General features: G+C 61.5%; 1 protein-coding gene across 4 annotated transcripts in view; it reads right to left on the bottom strand.

Annotated features, from left to right (window-relative positions):
- The window catches only part of NR4A1 (nuclear receptor subfamily 4 group A member 1), a 31778-nt gene that overhangs the window by 2384 nt on the left and 10152 nt on the right, over positions 1-19242 (bottom strand). The window contains exons 1-8 of one of the 4 annotated variants that reach the window (XM_051845497.2): positions 17927-18094; positions 12873-12970; positions 11230-11443; positions 11080-11137; positions 1677-2554; positions 801-930; positions 427-578; positions 2-204 (exon numbers count right to left, since the gene is read on the bottom strand). In XM_051845497.2, coding sequence (XP_051701457.1) covers positions 2-204; positions 427-578; positions 801-930; positions 1677-2554; positions 11080-11137; positions 11230-11443; positions 12873-12961 — 1724 coding nt within the window. In that variant the 5' untranslated portion in view covers positions 12962-12970; positions 17927-18094. Of the gene's footprint in view, position 1; positions 205-426; positions 579-800; positions 931-1676; positions 2555-5162; positions 5417-11079; positions 11138-11229; positions 11444-12872; positions 12971-17926; positions 18095-19242 lie in introns of those variants that run through there. The other 3 variants (XM_070052266.1, XM_070052267.1, XM_017341875.3) reach the window with 3 other exon arrangements.

Genomic DNA, 19242 nt, shown 5'->3' with positions numbered 1-19242 from the left:
CCGGTACGCCAGGCGGAAGACGAAGAGCTCCAGGAAGGCCGACTCCAGCAGCAGGTCCTGGTCGCTCGGCACCAGCTCGGCAAAGCCGGGGATCTTCTCGGCCCACTTCCGGACGACCTCCAGGGACACGGAGAGCAGCTCGTAGAACTGCTGCACGTCCCTGGCGTCTTCCTTCCCAAAGCAGGGCAGCGCCAGGTCCTGGAACTGAGAGGACCGGGCAAGGGGTCAGCACGCCCAGCAGGGGCCAGGGCTGGCCGTGACAGTGACCTGGGATCCGCCCCATACTCATGCGCTGCTAGTTCGCACCTAGCGACCGGCCGGGGCTGCGGCCACCTGTCTTCCCCCTCTCTCGGTCTGTCCACCCGGGTCAGGGGCAGGGGAGGCCTTCACCAGCATGCACAGAAGCACAGCCCAATGCCTGCTAACCTTGGAGTAGTCCAGTTTGGCCGTGCTGGGCCCCGAGTCCAGGTGCGCGCGGACAAGGGCGGTGAGGAGATTGGCAGGCGAGGCATCGGGTGGCTGCTTGGGTTTCGAAGGTAGCCGGCCCCGCCGCCCTTTCAAGCTGTCTGTCCGGACGACTGCAGAAAAACAGGCAGGGGTGAGGAAGCACCCCACCGCTGGGGAGTCCTGTCCCTAGGCCCTGAGACCCAAAGTGCCTACAGGAGCCTCCCCCTGTACCTACCACCACCCTCACCATCCAGGCAGGTGGAAGCATCTCCCAGGGGGACTCAGGGGTCCAGCCATGCAGCCTTCCGGGGCGGGCGTGCTCCGCCCTGCTGGGCCCCGCCCCCGACACCCACCTTCCTTCACCATGCCCACGGCCAGGCACTTCTGGAAGCGGCAGAACTGGCAGCGGTTCCGCCGCCTCTTGTCCACAGGGCAGTCCTTGGTCGCCAGGCAGATGTACTTGGCGTTTTTCTGCACCGTACGCTGGGTGGGGACGCGGAACAGGCTGTCAGGGTTTGGGGGGTGGGGTGGGGGGAGCCCAGGGGAGGGCACCGCCGTCCAGATCCTGCTGCTATGGCAGACAAAAGGGCTCTCTGTTCACAGCTATTTTTCTAACATTTGGGTGGCAGGGGAGGGAGAGCCGGACGGGGGGGAGAAAAAAAAATCTTAGAGACGGGAGCGGGGTGGTGGGGAGGGGAGGTGTCTACCTCAAGAGGAAGACCCCAGGACAAGATTAGGGGCCCCCTGCAGTTCCCGCACCTGTAGTGCCTGTGTTGGCCTGTGCCTTCCCATGGCAGACAGCAGAGCGCCCAGGGGCTGGGTGTGGGGATGGGTAGCTGAGCAGGCACCCAGCACTGGGACAAACACACAGCCTGTTCCCCAGTCCACCCCCAGCCCTCAAGAACCAAACCCTCTGTCCAAATGCTTCCATCTCACGCCAGAGCCATGAGTGCCTGGGCCACCCCTTCCCACCAGGCCCCTACAGGAGAGCGTGGCCAGGCAGAAGACCACCAGAGGCTGGCCACTCAAATGTCCCCTCCTGGGCACTGCTGCCTGCACCCCCCCCACCTCCCTCAGCTCTCTGTGGTCCCTGAGGCAGCCATATGCCCCGGGGCAAATGGCAGGTGGCTACCCCACTCCCTGCAGGACAGGCTGAGCTGACGAATGATGGCACAGACCCTGCTGGGCTGAGATTTCCAGTCCCCACCCCCGCCCCGGCAGCCAAGTACCTTGAAGAAGCCCTTGCAACCCTCGCAGGTGCGAACGCCATAATGCTGGCACGAAGCATTGTCCCCACACACGGCGCAGCGGCCCTCGCTGCCACCTGGAGCCCCACTCCGGGCCTTGGCTGAGGTCGCTGGCGCGTCCAGCATCCCCGAGCCGTCGAGGTGTGGGGAGGTGGGTACCAGGCCCGGGAAAGCCGCCGCTGGCACAGAGTAGCCCTCTCCCTCCCCGAGCTGGGGGGTGGCCTGCGATGGCGACGGGAACAACTTCAGGGAACTCTGGCCCAGGCCGGGGCTGGGACCCGTCGGGGGGCTGAAGGAAAAGAAGGTTGGTGGGGGCCCGGCAGCCTTGGGCAGCTGCTCTGTCCATGCCCGCAGGCCGTCGTAAGTCTGGCTGGGGGAGAAGTGGCCAAAGGAGCTGTCCCAGGGAGAGAGCTGGGGTGCCTGGAAGCTGGGCGTGTTTGGCGACGGGGCTGAGCAGGGGCTGCCGTAGTGGTCGGAGCCGCTGGACAGGGCATCATCGAGGGGGCCACTCAGGGGGCCAGGGTAGCAGCCGTACACTTGGAAGTCCTCGAACTTGAAGGAGGCAGAGGCGGGGGAGGTGGCCGAGGACGAGGACGTGGAGGAGGCCGAGGAGGAGGCCGAGGAGCACGGCTGAGCTGTTCCCGGCAGCTGGTAGAGGAAGGTGTCAAACTCCCCTGTGTAGCTGTCCATGAAGGTGCTGAAGCTGGGCAGGGCAGTGGGGGCTGCAGGGGCCGCCTCTGGGCTGGCCAGGTCCATGGTGGGCTTGCTGAGCTCGGGGCTCAGGGGGTCGCTTGCCAGGTGGTCACGCGGTCCTGGGCTGGGCACCGGAGTCCCATACTGGGCTTGGATACAGGGCATCTCTGGACAAAGAGGAGAGGGGAAGGACTTCCGTGAGCCAAGCCAGGCCCGGAAGGCTGAGCCCAGAGCAGCCAGGCAGCTGGCCTGGCCAGCGTCGCAGCCCAAGGAAGGGACACTGAGGCAGGAGGCCACAGTGCCCAGGATCCTGGACCCCCTGGCTGGGGCCCCACGTCCAACTCTAGCCACAAAGACCCCGGGCAGTGGCCCAGCGAAGAGTGGGATCTGTGGGAAGGCCAGCCACACCCAGCCGGCCTGGGAACCCCGGGCGAGGCACACAGCCAGCGTTTTTCTGCTGCAACAGGGGGAGCTGTGTTCCCAGCCCCCTGCCCCTCCCCAAGCAGGGAAGAGCGTGGGTGCGGGCTGGGAGAAGGGTGGGTGGGAGGGGCAGCCTGGCAAAGCCCCAGCCCAGCACCCCCAGAGCAGATCTGTTGCTGCTCTTCACCAACCAGGCACTTCCTGGGGAACATTCGCAGGCACACCCCAGCCTCTGCAGAAGCCCCTGCCTCCCGGGGCTGGGGGACAAGGACACTCTGGCAATGGCAGAGGAGCCAGATGGAAGGCAGGGCTGCCTAAGGAGGGAGCCCGGGTATAGATGCCGCTCTGGAGCCATCCGCACCCCGTCCCACGTACGGAGCACAGGCAGCCGAGCCCACAGGCACCCCAGTCCTGCCTGCCGTCTGGGGCTGGGCATGCGCTCTGGACTGCCTGGGATGCTCCCAGAGGCAGTGAGGAAGGGCGCCCAGGCCTCCTCGCCATGTCCCGAGGGGATCACGTAACCTGGCTCCCAGCCCTTTAAGGCCATATGTTCAAGGGAGGGGGAGCCGGCAGGAGCAGGCACAGCCCTCTGCAGGTCCAGAAGCAAGGGCAGTCCCTATGAGGAATTTCTCTGCTCTCCCTGGCTATTTGACTAAGAATTGCTAAGAGTCCAGTGGGAGACTTAAGGTGGGGGAGCCTGTGGGCGGATGGGTAAAGGGAAAATGCCTTCTGCCTGGGTTCGCCCCATTAAAGTCTGTGCCCTTAGCAGGCAGGCAAAGGGGGTCACGCACCCCCCAATCCTGAACAGCCTGACCCACAGAGCAGTCACAAAGCAATCCCAATAGGCTCCAGGACCCTCTCCGTCTCCACCACCGTGCCTGGGATGTGCCCACCTCTGTGCTCACCAGGCAGAGAGGCAAAACTGGGTAGGAAATCAAGCCAGAACACAGAGTACCATAATCAACGGGACAGCGATGAGGGCAGAGGCTGTCCCCACCCCCTGGCCACCAGCCCAGGAAGGCTGCTGGTCCTAGCCTTTCTTCTACCTCCCAGGACCTGACCAAGTCAGCTCCACCCCAGCCTGACACTCAGACAACCAACCCAGGCAGCAGAGCCCCTCGAAGCTCAAGTTCTATCCACCCAGTGGCACCCATCCACAAAAATACAGCACCTGCCCGATAAGTGTGGCCACGTTTGCCTTCCCGGGACAGCCTGGGCAGGGATGGGTTGGGGGTGGAGGAGGAAAGGCAGCAGCCACGCAGAACTGGGCGTTTGTTCCAGCCTTATTCAAATCCTGTTTCTCCACTGGGACGTCCCACATCCGGATCAACCCCCACCAACCCCCCCCCCCCGATACACACACATACACACCTTCATGCAGGTACTGAACACAAGATACGACTCACATCTAGCCTCCCGATTGGGGGGGGGGGGCAGGGGCAGGGGAGGGCAGTCCCACGGCAAGGAGGAAGAGGTGGGGTTGAAGGCGGGAGGGAGCGGGGAGAATCCGGCTTCAGGCAGGTTTTGGCAACAATATGGTTTGCACCTGTTAGACGAAGCAAGCCTCAGGCTGCACCCTGCCTGTAAGATCCAACCGGGACTACTGGGAGAGGGGGTGCAGAGGCGATCAGGAAGTAGACCTGGGAGGAGGGGAGGGTCCCCCAGGTAGCACCACACCAAAACTCCAAGGCTACTAACTTCCATGCAGGATCCCCCAGAACAAGCATGTCCACTCTGTCTCTCACAAATACACACACACATTCTCACTCCAAGCCACAGTTAAAACAATCTTGCAGACACCCTGCCCCCCTGTCCCTAAGCAAACTCACTTATTCCAACACGCAGCAGGCACAAGCACCCTCCACTGCCCAGCCACCAAGCTAGTAGTCTCCCTGGTTAAGAGACCTCCTAACGCAGCCCCCTGCAACTGAGCCCGCAGGAGCACAGGGCTGACAGGCTGGAGTCCGCCGACCCCCTGCAGGGCCCATCACCCGTAGCACCGAAGCTCTGGATACCTTAACCGCCTATAGCTAGATGCCCATCAGCGCCCAAGCCGAAAGCACCGTATGCCCACTTGGGTCTCCTCGGAGACAGAACTCAGGCCCGTCGCCTGCTGGACAAGTCCCCGCTCTAAGAGGCACTCCGACGCCTGTGGCTTCCACCTTGCATGTTCTACAGCCCCTCTCCTCCCGCCCCGTAGATTCCAGCCGGAGCTGCTGAGTCCTCACCCCGCTCCAACAGCTAGCCCTGGGCGCCCCTGCGCGCCTTTCTGCCCGCGCGTACCCCCGTCTCATCCCCCAACCCCGTGCACCAGCCCAGAAAACAGATGCACTTTACCCGCGGGGGGGCACCTACCCGGCCGGCTCCAGCTCGCCCTGCCCGGGACCCTCGGCCCGAGTCGCAGACTCGGTCCCGCGTGTGCTCTCGCGGTCCCTTCTGCACGCTCCCCTAACTTTCGCAGCCTCTGCCACTCGGGCTCCCCGGGAGCGCCAGACCCTCCTCTTAAGCGCTCCGTGACGCACGGGGAGGGGCGGGGGCGCCACTGACGCACGCGGCCCGGCGAGGTTTGGCCATACAAGGGCGCGGGGGGCGGCGCGGTTCCGGCGGGAGGCGGCCAGGGGGAGGCGCGGGCCCGGGGAGCCCGAGGGGGCGGGGCGAAGGGGGGGCCTGGAATGTCTGCGCGCGTGACGCACGCGGGGTTCCATTGACGCAGGGAGCGCGGATTGTTTGATCTAAAAATAGGCTCCTCGCGCCCGGCGCTCCAGCTAAAAATAGAGCAGCTCCCAGACCCAATGGGCACCCCCCGCCGGACCCAGAACCGGGCCGGGGGGCGCCCTCGTCCGAAATAGCCGGCCCCGGAGGGCCAGCGAGCGAAGAGAGGGCGCCCTGGAGCCGCGGCCACAGGGCTTTCCCCGGACCAGGATCTTCTCACCATCCGGCTGCCCCGGGCAGCCAACCGCGCCCGGTCCCTCCGGATCCCCCTGCGCCCAGCCCCGCCTTTGCACCCTCCCAAGCCCTCCCCGGAGGTTTGGGGTGTCTCCCAGTGCCGCCGCTACTCGTCCAGGACGGGCAACTCCGGCACGCCCTGGCGAGACTGTGCCCCCACCTCGGCCCTAGGCGCTGCTTGTGCACTTGACTCGCCTTCCCCGGCAAGGTGTCAGCCAAGAGCTTGCCCCAGGGGCGTGGGTGCGAGCCCGGGCTTACTCCCTCCCCACCCGTCGCCGCCCCCAGTCTCCCCGGAAAGTATCTCTCTGAGGGCAGGGGTTTGCCGGAAGCTGGCTCGGCCAGTGGGTTCTGCGCCACTTGCTGAACTTGGTACCCCTCCAGTTCCCTCCCCAGCCCCTTACAAGGAGGCTGCACCCTAGCTGAGCAATTATCGAACGTTTCAGAACCGGGTGGAGCCTGGGAAATCTTTTCCAACTTGTGCCAGTTCGCCCCCATTTTATAAATAAACAGGCTTGGAGAAGTAATGGCGTTTGCTCAAGGTCACACAGTGAGGTGGTGGCACACAGAGGTAGAACCTAGGGCCAGGACAGCTTCTGTAACAGCAACGGCTTCCTTTCACTCGCCCCTAACAACACCCTTTTCCCCTGTCCAAGACCAGGGAAGCCAGCCTTCCCAGCCTTCCTCCTGGTGGAGGGAGCAGCTCTCTGACGCGTTACCTCCCACCGGGAGGGCAGCCACCTGTGGCCTCTCCTCCTGGTCCCGCTGTCACCCCTCCATCCCTGGCCTGGGGAACCCTCAGGGGCAAGATTGGAGGGAAGGAAGAAGGGCTTAGACATGGACAGGAAAACACCCACCCATGAACCCCCTTGCCTGTAACCCTTTAAGTTTCTGCCTCCAGTGGGCCTGCACCTGCTGCCCCCACTCCCACCTCCTTTGGGCACCTCAGACACAGAGCTGTGCCCTGGAGGCACTGCCTGCTCCTCATCTGCACTCTCTCCTCCCACACCCTTGTCTTCCGCCCACACGCAGGTCCTGAATGCACCCCTGGCTTCATTCATCCCAAGGTACATGGCTGCCCTGAGCCCCCGCCCACCCCCCATCTCTGCTCTTGAGGCCCTACGTGTACCTGTTCCCGCTTTCCTGGAATTTTCTTTGGGGACATCTCCTGTGTGTGCCCCCACTGTTCCCACAGCCAAACCACAGCCTTCCCGAGGCAGCAGGTCAACCCCATGCACCCAGTGACTGCCTCCCGAACCCTGCTTGTTAAGAAAATCATCCTGAGCCGAACCGGCCCACTCTTCCTGCACCCTCACTGTCTACCAGAACCCATCTCATACGGATCTGGTCAGCACCTGCCCGCACTCCCCATGCCGGCAGACAGCCTCAGTGTGGACATTGCTGGAATCTTCATCCAAAGACCTTCAAGGCCAGGGTGAAAATGACTGTGGGCAGGATGGTGCCAGTAGGACCTGTCCAGGAACCCCATTCACTCTAACAGCCAAAGTTTCACTTTTCTCCCTCTTGGGCTTTTGCAGTAAGATTTTTGGTTGGATTTTGTGGGATCCTTATGTGGCAAACAATTGCACAGCTAGAAACAACAACAAAAATTAGTCTTGAAGCCACCAATGTAATCCAAGTCCTCCTCTCATTTCGCAGATTGGGGTTCAGGGTTCCCAAAGGAGCTACCCCCTTGGCTCTGGAAGCACAAGGCAAGCCTGGTTTGGGTCATGGGCGGGTTTCCCCACCTAGCCCTCCACCCCAGCAAGGCCTTCCTCAGAAAACCAAAACTCCTGTAGGATGCCAGCCAGCAAAACAGTGTGTGTCCTCCATGGCGTGGCCGGCTGTGCTGCAGCTCAGCCTTCGCTCGGCTCGTTGAGAGAGGCTTGGCATTCGCCTCTACCCCTACCACCTTGCATTTGTAATGAGCAGCATGGAGCAGACCCACCTGCCCCCACCCCACCCTCCGCCCCATGAGCCGCTGCAGAGAACGCAGCGAAGTCAGCATCTCCGTGTGCACTTCCCAACCCCAACCCATGCACCTGCAGCCCAAGCCTGCAGGCTGTGGAGGCTACATTCCTGCCGCCCCGGAGCCAGAGGGAGGGAGTAGAGGCTCCTACCAGGCCACACTATAAACCTACGAACTGGAACCCAGCAGGCAAAAGCAAAGCCACTCTGGGGAACACAGCCAGAGCCTCCCGTGCAGGGGCCCACATGGAGCACCTCGCCTAAGACAGATGGAAGAAAAGCCAAAGGAAAGGCCTTGGCGATCCCAGACCTGGTCAGGGGTGAGGGCAGGGCAGGAAGGGGGCCCCAGGCAAGGCGTTCCGGGGGGCTCTGCAGGGGTGCAGTCCAGTTAAGGTGGAACTCAGGGGACCATGCCAACTTGGGAGGCCTAGAACAAAAAAGCTAGTTGTAGGCTGGACAGAGAGACCCCCCCAACACCCCTGTGGACCCGCTAAGTCCAGCCTTCAAGAACAAGGTCAGAGTGAACAGCTCATGGCGGGGAGGGCAGGTGGTAACAGGATCCTGAAGGCGAAGGCAGCAGAGGAGGAGAGAGAGGACGGCAGGCTGGAGACGAGACAGCCCCACTCGGCCAGCCACCAGGCCACTGCCCAGCCTTCCAGTCTGCTCCCATCACCCTGGTCCCCCACGGACCCCACGTGGAGTCCTCGAGCTCAACCTTCCTGCCGCCCACCATTGCACCTGCTGCTTCATCCCCCTATACACACACACACACACACACACACACACACACTGCTCCTCCTCTCTCTACTCAAGCTCCCTGCCACGCTTCGAAGCCTGCCTGACTTGATAATGGGGTGTGGCGTGGCAGGGGCAGGGAGAGCAGGGATGCGGAAGAGGGTCAGACCTGGGGGACCAGGGCACTTGACGTGGATGCTTCTGTGGAGCGTTCCCAACCCCACCCCCGGGCTCGGTATTAAAATGTGCATGTCCCAAATGTGGAAACAGAGGGTCCCCAGGCCTCAGGGTTGACTCGTGAACTCCATGGTGGAGGCCGGGGCTTCTGGCTACAGGTACACACACACAGCCTGTGAGCTCAAACCAGGGGGACTCTGGTGAGACTGGGAGCCTTCTGGTGCCCGACCGGATGAGGTGGACCCCCAAACAGCCACGCAACTGTGCTCAGGTTCTACGCCGCGGATGCCCATGTGACACTTCCAAACTAGCCATGCGGGGCAGTGCTGTGGCGCAGTAGGTTAATCCTCTGCCCATATCCCATACGGGCGTTGCTTCAAGTCCTGGCTGCTCCACTTCTGATCCAGCTCTCTGCTATGGCCTGGGAAAGCAGTAGAAGATGGCCCAAGTGCTTGGGCCCCTGCACCCATGTGGGAGACCCAGAGGAAGCTCCTGGCTCCTGGCTTCGGATCAGCTCAGCTCAGCTCTGGCTGTTGCGGCCATTTGGGGAGTGAACCAGCAGATGGAAGACCTTTCTCTCTGTCTCTCTCGCTGTCTGTAACTCTACCTCTCAAAAAATAAATATTAAAAAAAATAAATAAATAAATAAACTAGCCATACCTATGGCCGCAGAGGCAGTGGGAGGGGTCTGAGGACAAACTCACTCCCGTGTGTTTGAACTCAAGGCAGCTGTTTCGCCTCACATGTTCACTCTGTTAACAGACACTATGAGAACCAGAGTCGGGGGTGCTCACAGCTTCTGACCTGGCTACGTGGTCCAAGTGTGGGTGATGGAGAGGCCCGGGGGGTTCTGTGCTTGGATGATGCCCCCCACACCCTCCCTGCACCAGTGTGTGGACACCGTGAGGGCCAGGGCACTGCTACCCTCAACCTTGGCACAAAGCGCTTCTTACGTGCTCAACAGCAGATAGTCCAAGGCGGGCCCCAGATGAGCAGCCAAGCCAACAGGGTGGGCCTGGAGTTTGGGGGCGCTCAGGGATGGAGGAGGGAGAACTGCCCAGCCTGGGTCTCACACGGCTCCCCTCCACCCTGGTCTGGCCCCGCCCCTGCCGACAAGAGGGCAGGAACTTGGCCTACTTTCAGCAAGACTATCCCCACCCACGGGGCCTCCATCCCTTCCCACAGGGTGGGCAGAGGGAAGGAGTTCTGCCCCGGGAGCTTCCCCTCCCTGGCCCCAGGGCCTATCGCCAGCCCTGGCCTGGCCACTTCCTCTTCCTGCAGGGGCTGCGGGCGGCGGGCAGGGGGATTTGTGCTGTGGCCAGGGATGCACTGCCTGCTGCTCCAGGGGGGGTTCCCACGGGCAGTTCTGGGAACCGAGGTCAAAGGGTCAGGCCCGGGCCGCTGGCTCTGACCTTCTGGTCCTTGCCCAGGCCCTGCCGTGACCACACCTGCTAGAACACTGAACCCCAAGGCTTTCGGCAGGACAGCCACTGCTCTCCTCTTCCCACAGCCTCAGAAGGGAAAGACGCAAGAGCTGCCAGGGCTCTCAGCAGGACTGGGGAGCCAGCACCCTCCTTCTCCATGAAAGAGGTCACCAGCAACCCCATCCTAGGGTTTGCCCAGAGATGCGGCTCCACCCGGCACTGGGGACAAAATTCCAGGCTGGGTATACAGCAAGTGCCCAATTAATACTTGGTAGCAGCTGGCTAATTGAGGAGATCGGGCTACGGCAGGCAGTCCAGGGACTTCTCTGCCCACACCTCCCTCTCAGAGGGCCAGAAGAAATTCACACACAGCCCCTGGGAATAAGATTCGACTTAAGGGGGAAGAGCCAGACAGAGCTGGGGAACAGACAAGATCACCCAGTCCCCGTGAGACAGGTGGGCCCAGTGCCTCACGCGCACCCTACCCTCCCTGGAGGCCCCTCTGCTCCACCCACAGTCTGGCCAGCTGCTGGCCAGCTCCTCGCGCCTGGCGCCCTGCGGGGTCTGCCACCACCTCGCCCGATTCTCCTCACCACCCACCCATTCCCCTGCCCCTAACCCCGGCTCTCCACCCAGCCTGCGCAGGCAAAATTTCAAATTCCAAAATAAAAACGCTCTGATAATTCGCCCCAGCCGGAAAGGCTGATGTACTTTCCCATTGTTAAAGTATTTTTAGTCGCTGGCTCTGGATTCGCTTAGAGACTCACGTTCAGAAAGGGGGAAAAAAATTTTTTTTTTTGGCTGAGAACTGGGGAGGAGGCTGCAGCAGTTACCCACGTTAAGGAGCTCCCAATTCTTCCTCGCGGGCCAAAGCCCCTGGCCCGGGGCCCGGGGAGTGTGTTTGTGGCAAGCTGGCTGGCGGACATGCCAGAGACCTTGCACTGGCCTGGCTTCTCCGCACCAAAAGCAGCCGGCACACCAGACGAGAGGGCAGGCAAGGGGCTGGGGCCGCAGCAGTCACTCACCCTGCTCAGCGCCTGCGGCCCAGCCTGGCTTCCTCCTCTCTCCTCTCGAGGCCGAAAGCTGTGGTATGAGGGTCACGATGGAAGACAAAAAAAAAAAATTCCAAACAGCCCAGCACCCTGTGCCTCAGCGTCCCCATTCCCAACACTCACCGGCTTCCTCCTCCCGATCCGACGAAGACCACGGAGACCACGGACAGCCAGCCGCACAGGTGGAGGATCCCAGGGCGGGGCTGGGGGCTCTTCCTGGCAATGTGACTGCCCAGGGGGCTGAGGCCGTGGACCAGCCGAGCAGGCTCTGGATGTACAGCGGTCTCCACGCCTGCGTGTCCTCCTCTGCTTATATAGCAGAAACCAGAGCCGGCCCCTAGGGATGAGGAGGGAGCCGCCTTGGGCACTCTTGGCCGGGGGCCTGACTCTGGCCCAGGTCAGCGGGAGCCCAAAATAGTCAGCTGATGGGAGCCCCGGCGTGAGTGTGACCCTGGGCCCGTGCCCAGGGCCTGGCAGACAGGTGCCCACGTCACAAGACCAGCGACTGCGGGACTCATGGGGCCCCGGCTGGCAGCCCTTTGGGGTGGCCTTGGCAGTCACCAGCAGGGGAGTTCCACCCAATCGCCACCACAACCCAAAGGGTGAACCCAAGGAAGTGTGCCTACATGGCTGCTGTGCACCCAGAGCGGAGGTGGCGGTGCAGCCCACGGGGAGGGAGGCACCTGTGAATCCCTTTCCCTGTCCCCAGCCTGGGGCTGGTGGCAGTGCCCGCTTCCAGCAGGAGACCAGGGGCTTCCCCTTCAACTTTCCCATCCCAGCCACGGCTCCAGAACGCTGCACCCTGGGCACCAACTCTGCAGGAGACACAGTGTGTGCGCAGAGGGCATGGGGAGACACGGAGCTGGCTCCTGCTGCATCCGGGATCTCTCCAGGGCCGGAGGGGCTGGGCGCAGAGCCAGCCCCGTGTCCTGGGGGAGGAGGAAGGGATCACGGGAGCCTATCCAGGTACCGGGCTGAACTCCAGATTCAGTCACGGTTACCAGCACTGTGGTGCCCGGAGCCCCAGTGTCTCTGGGAGGGGCCTGGCGGAGAAGCTACTTCCTCAGTCAATCAATGCTGGGCCTTCTCTGGGGGCACCCCTCCCCCCAGACAGCGGGCTGTGTCCTCCACCATCAGAGCAGACCCGAGGGAGACCCAGAGTCCAGGCTGGGCCCTACACACCCTCACAAGCCAGATGGCCAGGCATCCCTCCGGCCACAGTCAGAATCGGGACTTTGGCAAGGAGGTTGGGTGAGTAGTGGGTGGTCTCCCCCTGCCTCCCTCACCATAGCCCTGTAGGCCTGCCATGGTGAGGAGCTGTGGCTATCACACATCTCTCTGTACTTTCTCAGAGCAGTGACTGCACCTTGGAAACAGGCCAGCTCCCCCACCCCCGGCCCTACCTGCTTGCCCCCCTGCCCCATTATCCTCCCATCCCAGCCCCGGGATGCCCACAGACAGGCAGGCACACGGTGCCTTGGGAGCAGCTGTCATGCCCCTGGCTCCATCAGCCCATGTCACCAGACCCAGAGCCTCCCAGTCCAGCCCCTGAGAAAATCAGGCTTCCCTGTCCCCACCCCTACATCACTCCTAGCTCCAAAGAAATCAGATCTCCTGGCCCCGAGCAGTACCTCGTGGCCACCTCTGCAGGGCTTCCCCCATCAGCCCCCAAACCACATCCTCCTTGGGTACTCCCATCCCTGCCCCTCCGCCCCACCTGCTGGGGGCCCCCAGGGGTGAACAAAACATAGCAGCACAACACTCACGCTTCTGGATGGATCGGGCCCTGGGGAGCACTCACGCTGGCGGGAGGAGCCCAAGACCCAGGGAGGAGCAGGGGCTGGCCTCTGTCCATGGCGGGAGTCTGCAGAAGACAGCCAGAGTGAGTGCTACCCCGGGGACAGGCAGAGAACACAGCCACATGGGCAAGGGCAAGCCCCAGGCTGAGAGGGGGACGAGCTGGCCCAAGGACCTCCTTGGGCTGGGTGTCAGAGACCGTGGGGAGCTCTCTGCCCTGACCCAGGCAGAGAGCTGGATCGGAAGTGGAGCAGCAGGGACTTGAACCAGCCGGCACTGCAGGCAGTGGCTTTAGCCACTGTGGCTATGCCACAGTGCTGGCCTGCCTCTCTCTCTCTCTCTCTCTCTCTCTCTCTCTCTCTCTCTCTCTCTCCTCTGTCTCATAAATAAATACATGGATTTAAAAAACAAAAAAGCATCAATGCTGGATCCCAGACTGTCCGGGTTTGAATTCTAACTCCACTGCTTATCACCTTGGGCAATTACATAATCTCTTCCTGCCCCCTCGTCTCCCATCTATAAAAGTGATCATCTGGGGGCTGGTGCTGAGGCGTAGTGGGTAAAGCCGCCACCTGCAGTGCCAGCATCCCATATGGGCGCCAGTTCAAGTCCCAGCTGCTCCATTTCCGATCCAGCCCCCTGCTAATATGCCTGGGAAAGCAGCGGAGGATAGCCCAAGTCCCTAGGCTCCTGCCACCTCTGTGGGAGACCTAGAGGAAGCTCCTGACTCCTGGCTTCGGCCTGCCCCAGCCCTGGCTGTTGGGGCCATTTGGTGAGTGAACCAGCAGATGGAAGAATTATCTCCCCCTGTCTCTCCTCTCTCTGTTAACTCTGACTTTCAAATTAATAAATAATAAGGGCTGCTCCTTAAAAAAAGAAAAAGTCATCACCTCGACCTGACATCTCTAACTTTGACAGTCATAGGTCCTGGGGCATAAAGTGAGTTAATACACATAAAAGGCTTGGAACACTGCTGAAAATACATGTGCTGCCAGGGGGGCTTCACAACATTCACAGAAAACAGAATTAAAATTATTCTGGGGGCTGGTGCTGTGGCGTAGTGGGTAAAGCTGCCACCTGCAATGCCAGCATCCCATACGGGCACTGGTTCAAGTCCCAGCTGCTCCTCTTCCAATCCAGCTCTCTGCTGTGGCCTGGGAAAGCAGCAGAAGACGGTCCAAGCCCTTGGGCCCCTGCACCCATATGGGAGACCTGGAAGAAGCTCCTGGCTGTTGGCTTCAGATCAGCACAGCTCCAGCCATTGAGGCCAATTGGGGAGTGGAACCAGCAGATGGAAGACCTCCCTCTCTCTCTCTGCCTCTCCTTCTCTCTCTATGTAACTCTGACTTTCAAATAAATAAATCTTAAAAAAAAATACTGAATGAGCCTTAAAAGCTAACCCCAGACCCTGGCCCCTATTCCAAGCTACTGTGGGGACCGCTTCTCCTTGCACTGTGGAAGCCAACCAGATGCTCACTCCACCCCCAGCCTCCTCAGCTCCCCCTGATAGTACTGGAACGGAAGTCCCCTGCAGCCAGGGCCCCTGAATCAGCCCCGCCCCTTCTCCCGCCCACTTCCACCAGCTTCCACCACTTTCCCAGAGTGCGGGGACTCTCACAGGCTGAGATGGGGGCAGGGAGAAGGGTTCCATGATGGGAGGCAGGGGCAGGGCCCCAGAGGGTGGGCGAGGGGCTTCCTGGCCCTCCTGACCTCCCGTAACTCTGCTGGCCCACGGCACCCAGGCTCTCCCTGCACTGAGCTCCCAGCACCCTTTGTGCCATGGGTCCAACAGGGAACAGGAAGTGAAGATCACAGCACAGAGGGAGGTGGCTACAAACCCGGGAGCCCAAATCATGCAGAATGCAAACTGAGGCTGCGGCCGGCCCTGACCCATGGACTACTCCGCTTCGTGCCCTCCCAGAGCCCAGAAAAGGGTCTCAAGGTCCCTCCAACCTTCTCTTTCCCACACACAGGCCCATAGCTCGGGAGAAAGGACCGGGAGGGCCAAATTCACCTGCAACAGTCAGGCTTCCCGAAGGGCCTCTGACTTTTCCACCTGCATCCGAGAACAGGGGCCAGTGCCTAGCACCCAGCTGGGGCCCAGATGACCCACAGCACTGCAGAACAGGTGTCCTGTCCCCAGCCAAGCTCTCCTCCCTGCCGGTCACAGCAAGCATTGGCTGAGAGCCAACTGTGAAACACGCAGAGGGCCGTGAAGAACAAGAGAGGCACCAGAGAGCAAATCGAGACCCCAGAGCCTAGGGAGGTCAGGACGGGGGAAAAGAACCAAGGCCAATGTCAGCACTGTGCACAGGGCAGAGCAAGCGCTGAGTGAACCTGGAGGAGAAAGTGATCCTGAAAAGTGGGGTGGGGGGAGCATTAGGCCAGACCTCGGCGCCCAGCCCTGGCCCCTCCTCCCGGTGCCCCAGCCACAGGGGCCTCTGTCCCACATGTGCGCGGCCGGCCCCTCCTCAATGAGGTTCCCATGGCCATTTAACCTGCTGCAAGATCCTCCACCTCTCCCCACCACCTCCCCCTGTTTCCATCCTCTCCTCAGGACTAGGGCTCATTTGCAACTTGCTTGGCACCTGCCAATCCCAGCAGAAATAGAGGAGGCGCCCAAAAGTCTGTGGAAAATGCACATTATGCAAAGACTACGTAAGGGTTTTTTGCACCCAAATAAACTTTGTCTTTACATTATTTTGTTTTGGTTTTTTAAGATTTATTTATTTATTTGGAAGTCAGAGTTAGAGAGAGGGGGATAGACAAGAGAAGGGTCTTCCATCTGCTGGTTCACTCCCCAGATGGCCGCAATGGCCAGAGCTGGACTGATCCGAATCCAGGAGCCCGCAGCTTCTTCCAGGTATCTCACATGAGTGCAGGGGCCCAAGCATTTGAGGCATCCCCTGCTGTTCTCCCAGGTGCATTAGCAGGGAGCTGGATAGGAAGTGGAACAAGTGGGATTCGAACTGCACCCATATGGGATGGCTGCACTGCAGACTGGGACTTTAACCTGCTGCACCACAGCGCCGGCCCCTTCTAGACTCCAGTTTCTCCACTAGGTGCTCAATCAGTATTTGTAGGCGGTGGCGGCGGTGGGGGTGGACCCACCATTGCCTCACTGGGGCTGGGCTGAGTCTGGGTCAGCAAGGTCACCCATCCCTTCCATCATGCCACAGATCCAACAGTCACAGGGTTCTTCCTTTATTAAAGTCACAACCCCTGGGCCCTGCCTGTGAGATACCTGTCCCCTGCCCAGGCCCAGCCTGGTCCTTTTCCTCACCTATTTCAATATTTTCTTAACAAAAGTCCCCTTTGCAATGGGGGGACTGGCTGCGGATAGCCCCACTGCAGCCCTGGTAGCCACTGTGCTCAAGTTCTGAATGGGACAATGCTCCCTACCACCCAGAAGCAGGAGTACTACTATTACGAACAGTAACAAAGCAGCTATTATTTGTTGAACATATACTAGGTATTTAATAACCAAGCACTTGCATGCTACTCCTCCCATCTCAGCCTCACCAATCTAGGAAGAAGCCATGGTTATTACATAATTTTATCCACAAAAAAAGGAAGAAATATGTTAAGCAACTGCCTGGCAGGTGTTTAAGTCGCACTGCCTCCATCCCACTTGGGAGTACCTGTTTCCTGTCCCAGCTACTCTGCTTCTGATCCAGCTTCCTGCTGATGCGAATCCTGGGAAGCAGCAGCAATGGCTCAAGTGCTCAGAGTCTCTGCCACCCCTGTGAGAGACCTGGATGGAGTTCCAGGCTCCTGGCATCGGACTGGCCTGGCCCTGGCTATTGCCGGCATTTAGGGATGAACCACTGAGTGGAAGATCTGTGTGTGCGTGTGTGCATGTGTGTGTGTGTCTGAGCCTCTCTCTCTCTCTCTCTCTCTCTGTCTGCCTTTCAAATCAATAAACAATACTGTATTCAGAGAAAGAATGTTAAACATGCCCACAGCTAGAAATGCGCAGAGCTGGTTCTAGAACTCAGAGAGCCCAAGCGCTTTCTCTCTCACTCCTTAGGCCGGGTATAGGGAGTGGAGGCCTCCCAGAGAGTGTTCCACCAGGGCCAGGTTGCTGGGCTTTGGAGATGGGACAGGGCTTGAACTCTTATCAGTCACATGCACTCTCTCCGCTGCCCTGGCCCATCCGGCCGGGCTGTCACCGTCACCTTGAATCTGGATTCTGCTGTCCTGTACACTCATTCTCAGTGCTGGGCCACCAGCTGAGTGGCTTCATCCAAGTCACTGAGCCAAATGTTCACTCAGGGTAGGGTCTGGAGCCACACCAGAGAGCCCCAGTGGAGCCCGGCTGCAGCCCCCTTATCCATCAGTGCGCTTAGGGGAGCCTCTGTGTGCGTCCCTAGCTCTGTCCAGCCTGAGTTTTCCCAGCATGCCCCCAAACCCAAATTAGCAATTCACCGTGACCACCTCTGGGGCCTTTTCACCCAGTCACCCATCCAAAGCAGAGGCGTTCAAAGGGGTATGTGGAGCGAGACCAGGACCTGCGCGCCTTCTTGTAGTCACCACTCTCCACGAAGCCAGAGGCCACCGCCAGGAGCCAGGGTGCCTGGCAGAAAACGGGCCCGGGACACGCGGGACCGAGTCTGAACCCTGGCCGCGCGCCGGACTCGAAGAGCCCCTCCGGGCTCGGATTCTGCCTCGATCCCACCCTGGGGCTGCGCCGTGCAACGCCGGGGTCTCCCGCCCGGCTCTTCTGGCAGCGCGCTCCTGAGCTCCTGGAACCCGTTCCCCACAGCCGGCGGGGAAATGGAAGGAATTCCTCTGGCCTGGCCCCCTCCAGAGCCCCTCGCGGGCCAAACCCCACCCTCGGCGGGCTGGGGACCGAGAGCGCTGGCCGGCGCGCTCGGGGCTGCCCCGGAGCCAGCAGATTCCGCCTGGAACCCAGCTCCCTCCACGCCCCAGTTTCCAAGCAGGGCTCCCGGCGGTGGCCCGGAGCCCGCGCGCGGCGTCCGCTGCAGCCCCGGCCTCCCCGCCTCCCGCGCGCCTCGCTCACCTGGCCAGGCGGGCGCCGCTCGCCTCTGCAGCCCCACGCGCCGGGGTCGGCTCCGCACCGCAGGGGCGCCCATGCCGGGGTGGGGGTAGGGGGGCGAGCGGGGGTCTCAGACCACGTTGGTGCCGCCACCAGCTGCAGTCGCCTCGCGCTCCCGCCCCCAGGCAGCCCCCCGCCCGCCCCGCAGTTCCGGCCGCGGCCGCGCCCCCCGCCCCCGCCCCGCGGCCGCCCGCGCGCCCTCCCAGCCTCGGCGGGCGGGGACGGTGACGCGGGCCCATTGACGTCTCCGGAATCCCGGCGGCGGCGGCCGACGCAGCCTCATCAATGGCGCTAAAAATAGCGGCGCCCGGAATAGTCAAAGCGCCCCGCCCCGCGGCGCCCCCGCCACGCGCGGTTACATAACCCGCCGCGCGGCCGCGGGCGGCCGTTTTCCAGGTGAGGGCCCCCAGGCCTTGCTCACGCCTACGCACACGGCAGGCCCCCGGGGCTTCCCCTAAGAGGCGGAAAAAATTAGGCTCAGAGAGGCTCGGTGGCGGCCCGGAGCCACACCGCAGCTCGGCTGCTCGCCGCGACACAGCGGCCGCCGGGGCGCTTGCGGGTAGCCCGGCGCGCCCTGCGCGCCTGTCCAGGCCGCCGGGCACAGCCAGCTCCGCACGCACAGAGAAACGGGAAATTTCCGCCCGAGAGAAGCACGCCCACAGGCGGTGCGTCCTAGGGCTAGTCACTCTACCTCTCTGAGGTTCCACTTCCTCCTCGGGGTGGTGATGGCCTCCACCTTGACTTTTTATTTGTTCACTGGAAAGGCAGAGAGAGACACAGACGCACGGAGCCCTCCTAGATTCTGGTTCACTTCCCCAATGCCTGCAACAGCCCAGGACCCAGAATTCAATCTGAGTGACTCCCATGTGGGTGGCAGGGGCCCAGGCTCTTAAGCTGTCCACCTGCTGCTGTTCAGGGTGCAGCCTACAAGACACTACAATGGGAAATGGAGCTGGGCCTGGAACCCAGGCGCTCTGATTCTGGTTATCAGGATGCGGAGTAGCTGTGGAGGTGCCTTGTATACATACAGTAGGCGCTCAGTCCACCTCCTTGCCCTCATCCAGGAGCCCGACAACCCCCATCACAAGAGTAGATAAAGCAGGAAATACCGAGTGGCCAGGAAGGGCTGGATGCCCACCTTTCTCCGCCCCTAATCCGCAAGCTCAAGCTTCCTTGGGGTGGGGGCAATGCAAGGTGGCCGCCTCCCACCTGACCGGAAACGGGAGAACCACTTTGTCCTGGGCAAATCTTTCCTTCTCAACAGCTGTTCATTCCCCACG

Source organism: Oryctolagus cuniculus, chromosome 11, assembly GCF_964237555.1.
Source record: "Oryctolagus cuniculus chromosome 11, mOryCun1.1, whole genome shotgun sequence".
NCBI lineage: Eukaryota > Metazoa > Chordata > Mammalia > Lagomorpha > Leporidae > Oryctolagus > Oryctolagus cuniculus.
Note: the sequence above shows the minus strand (reverse complement) of the source record. Positions and strands in the feature narration are given on the sequence as shown.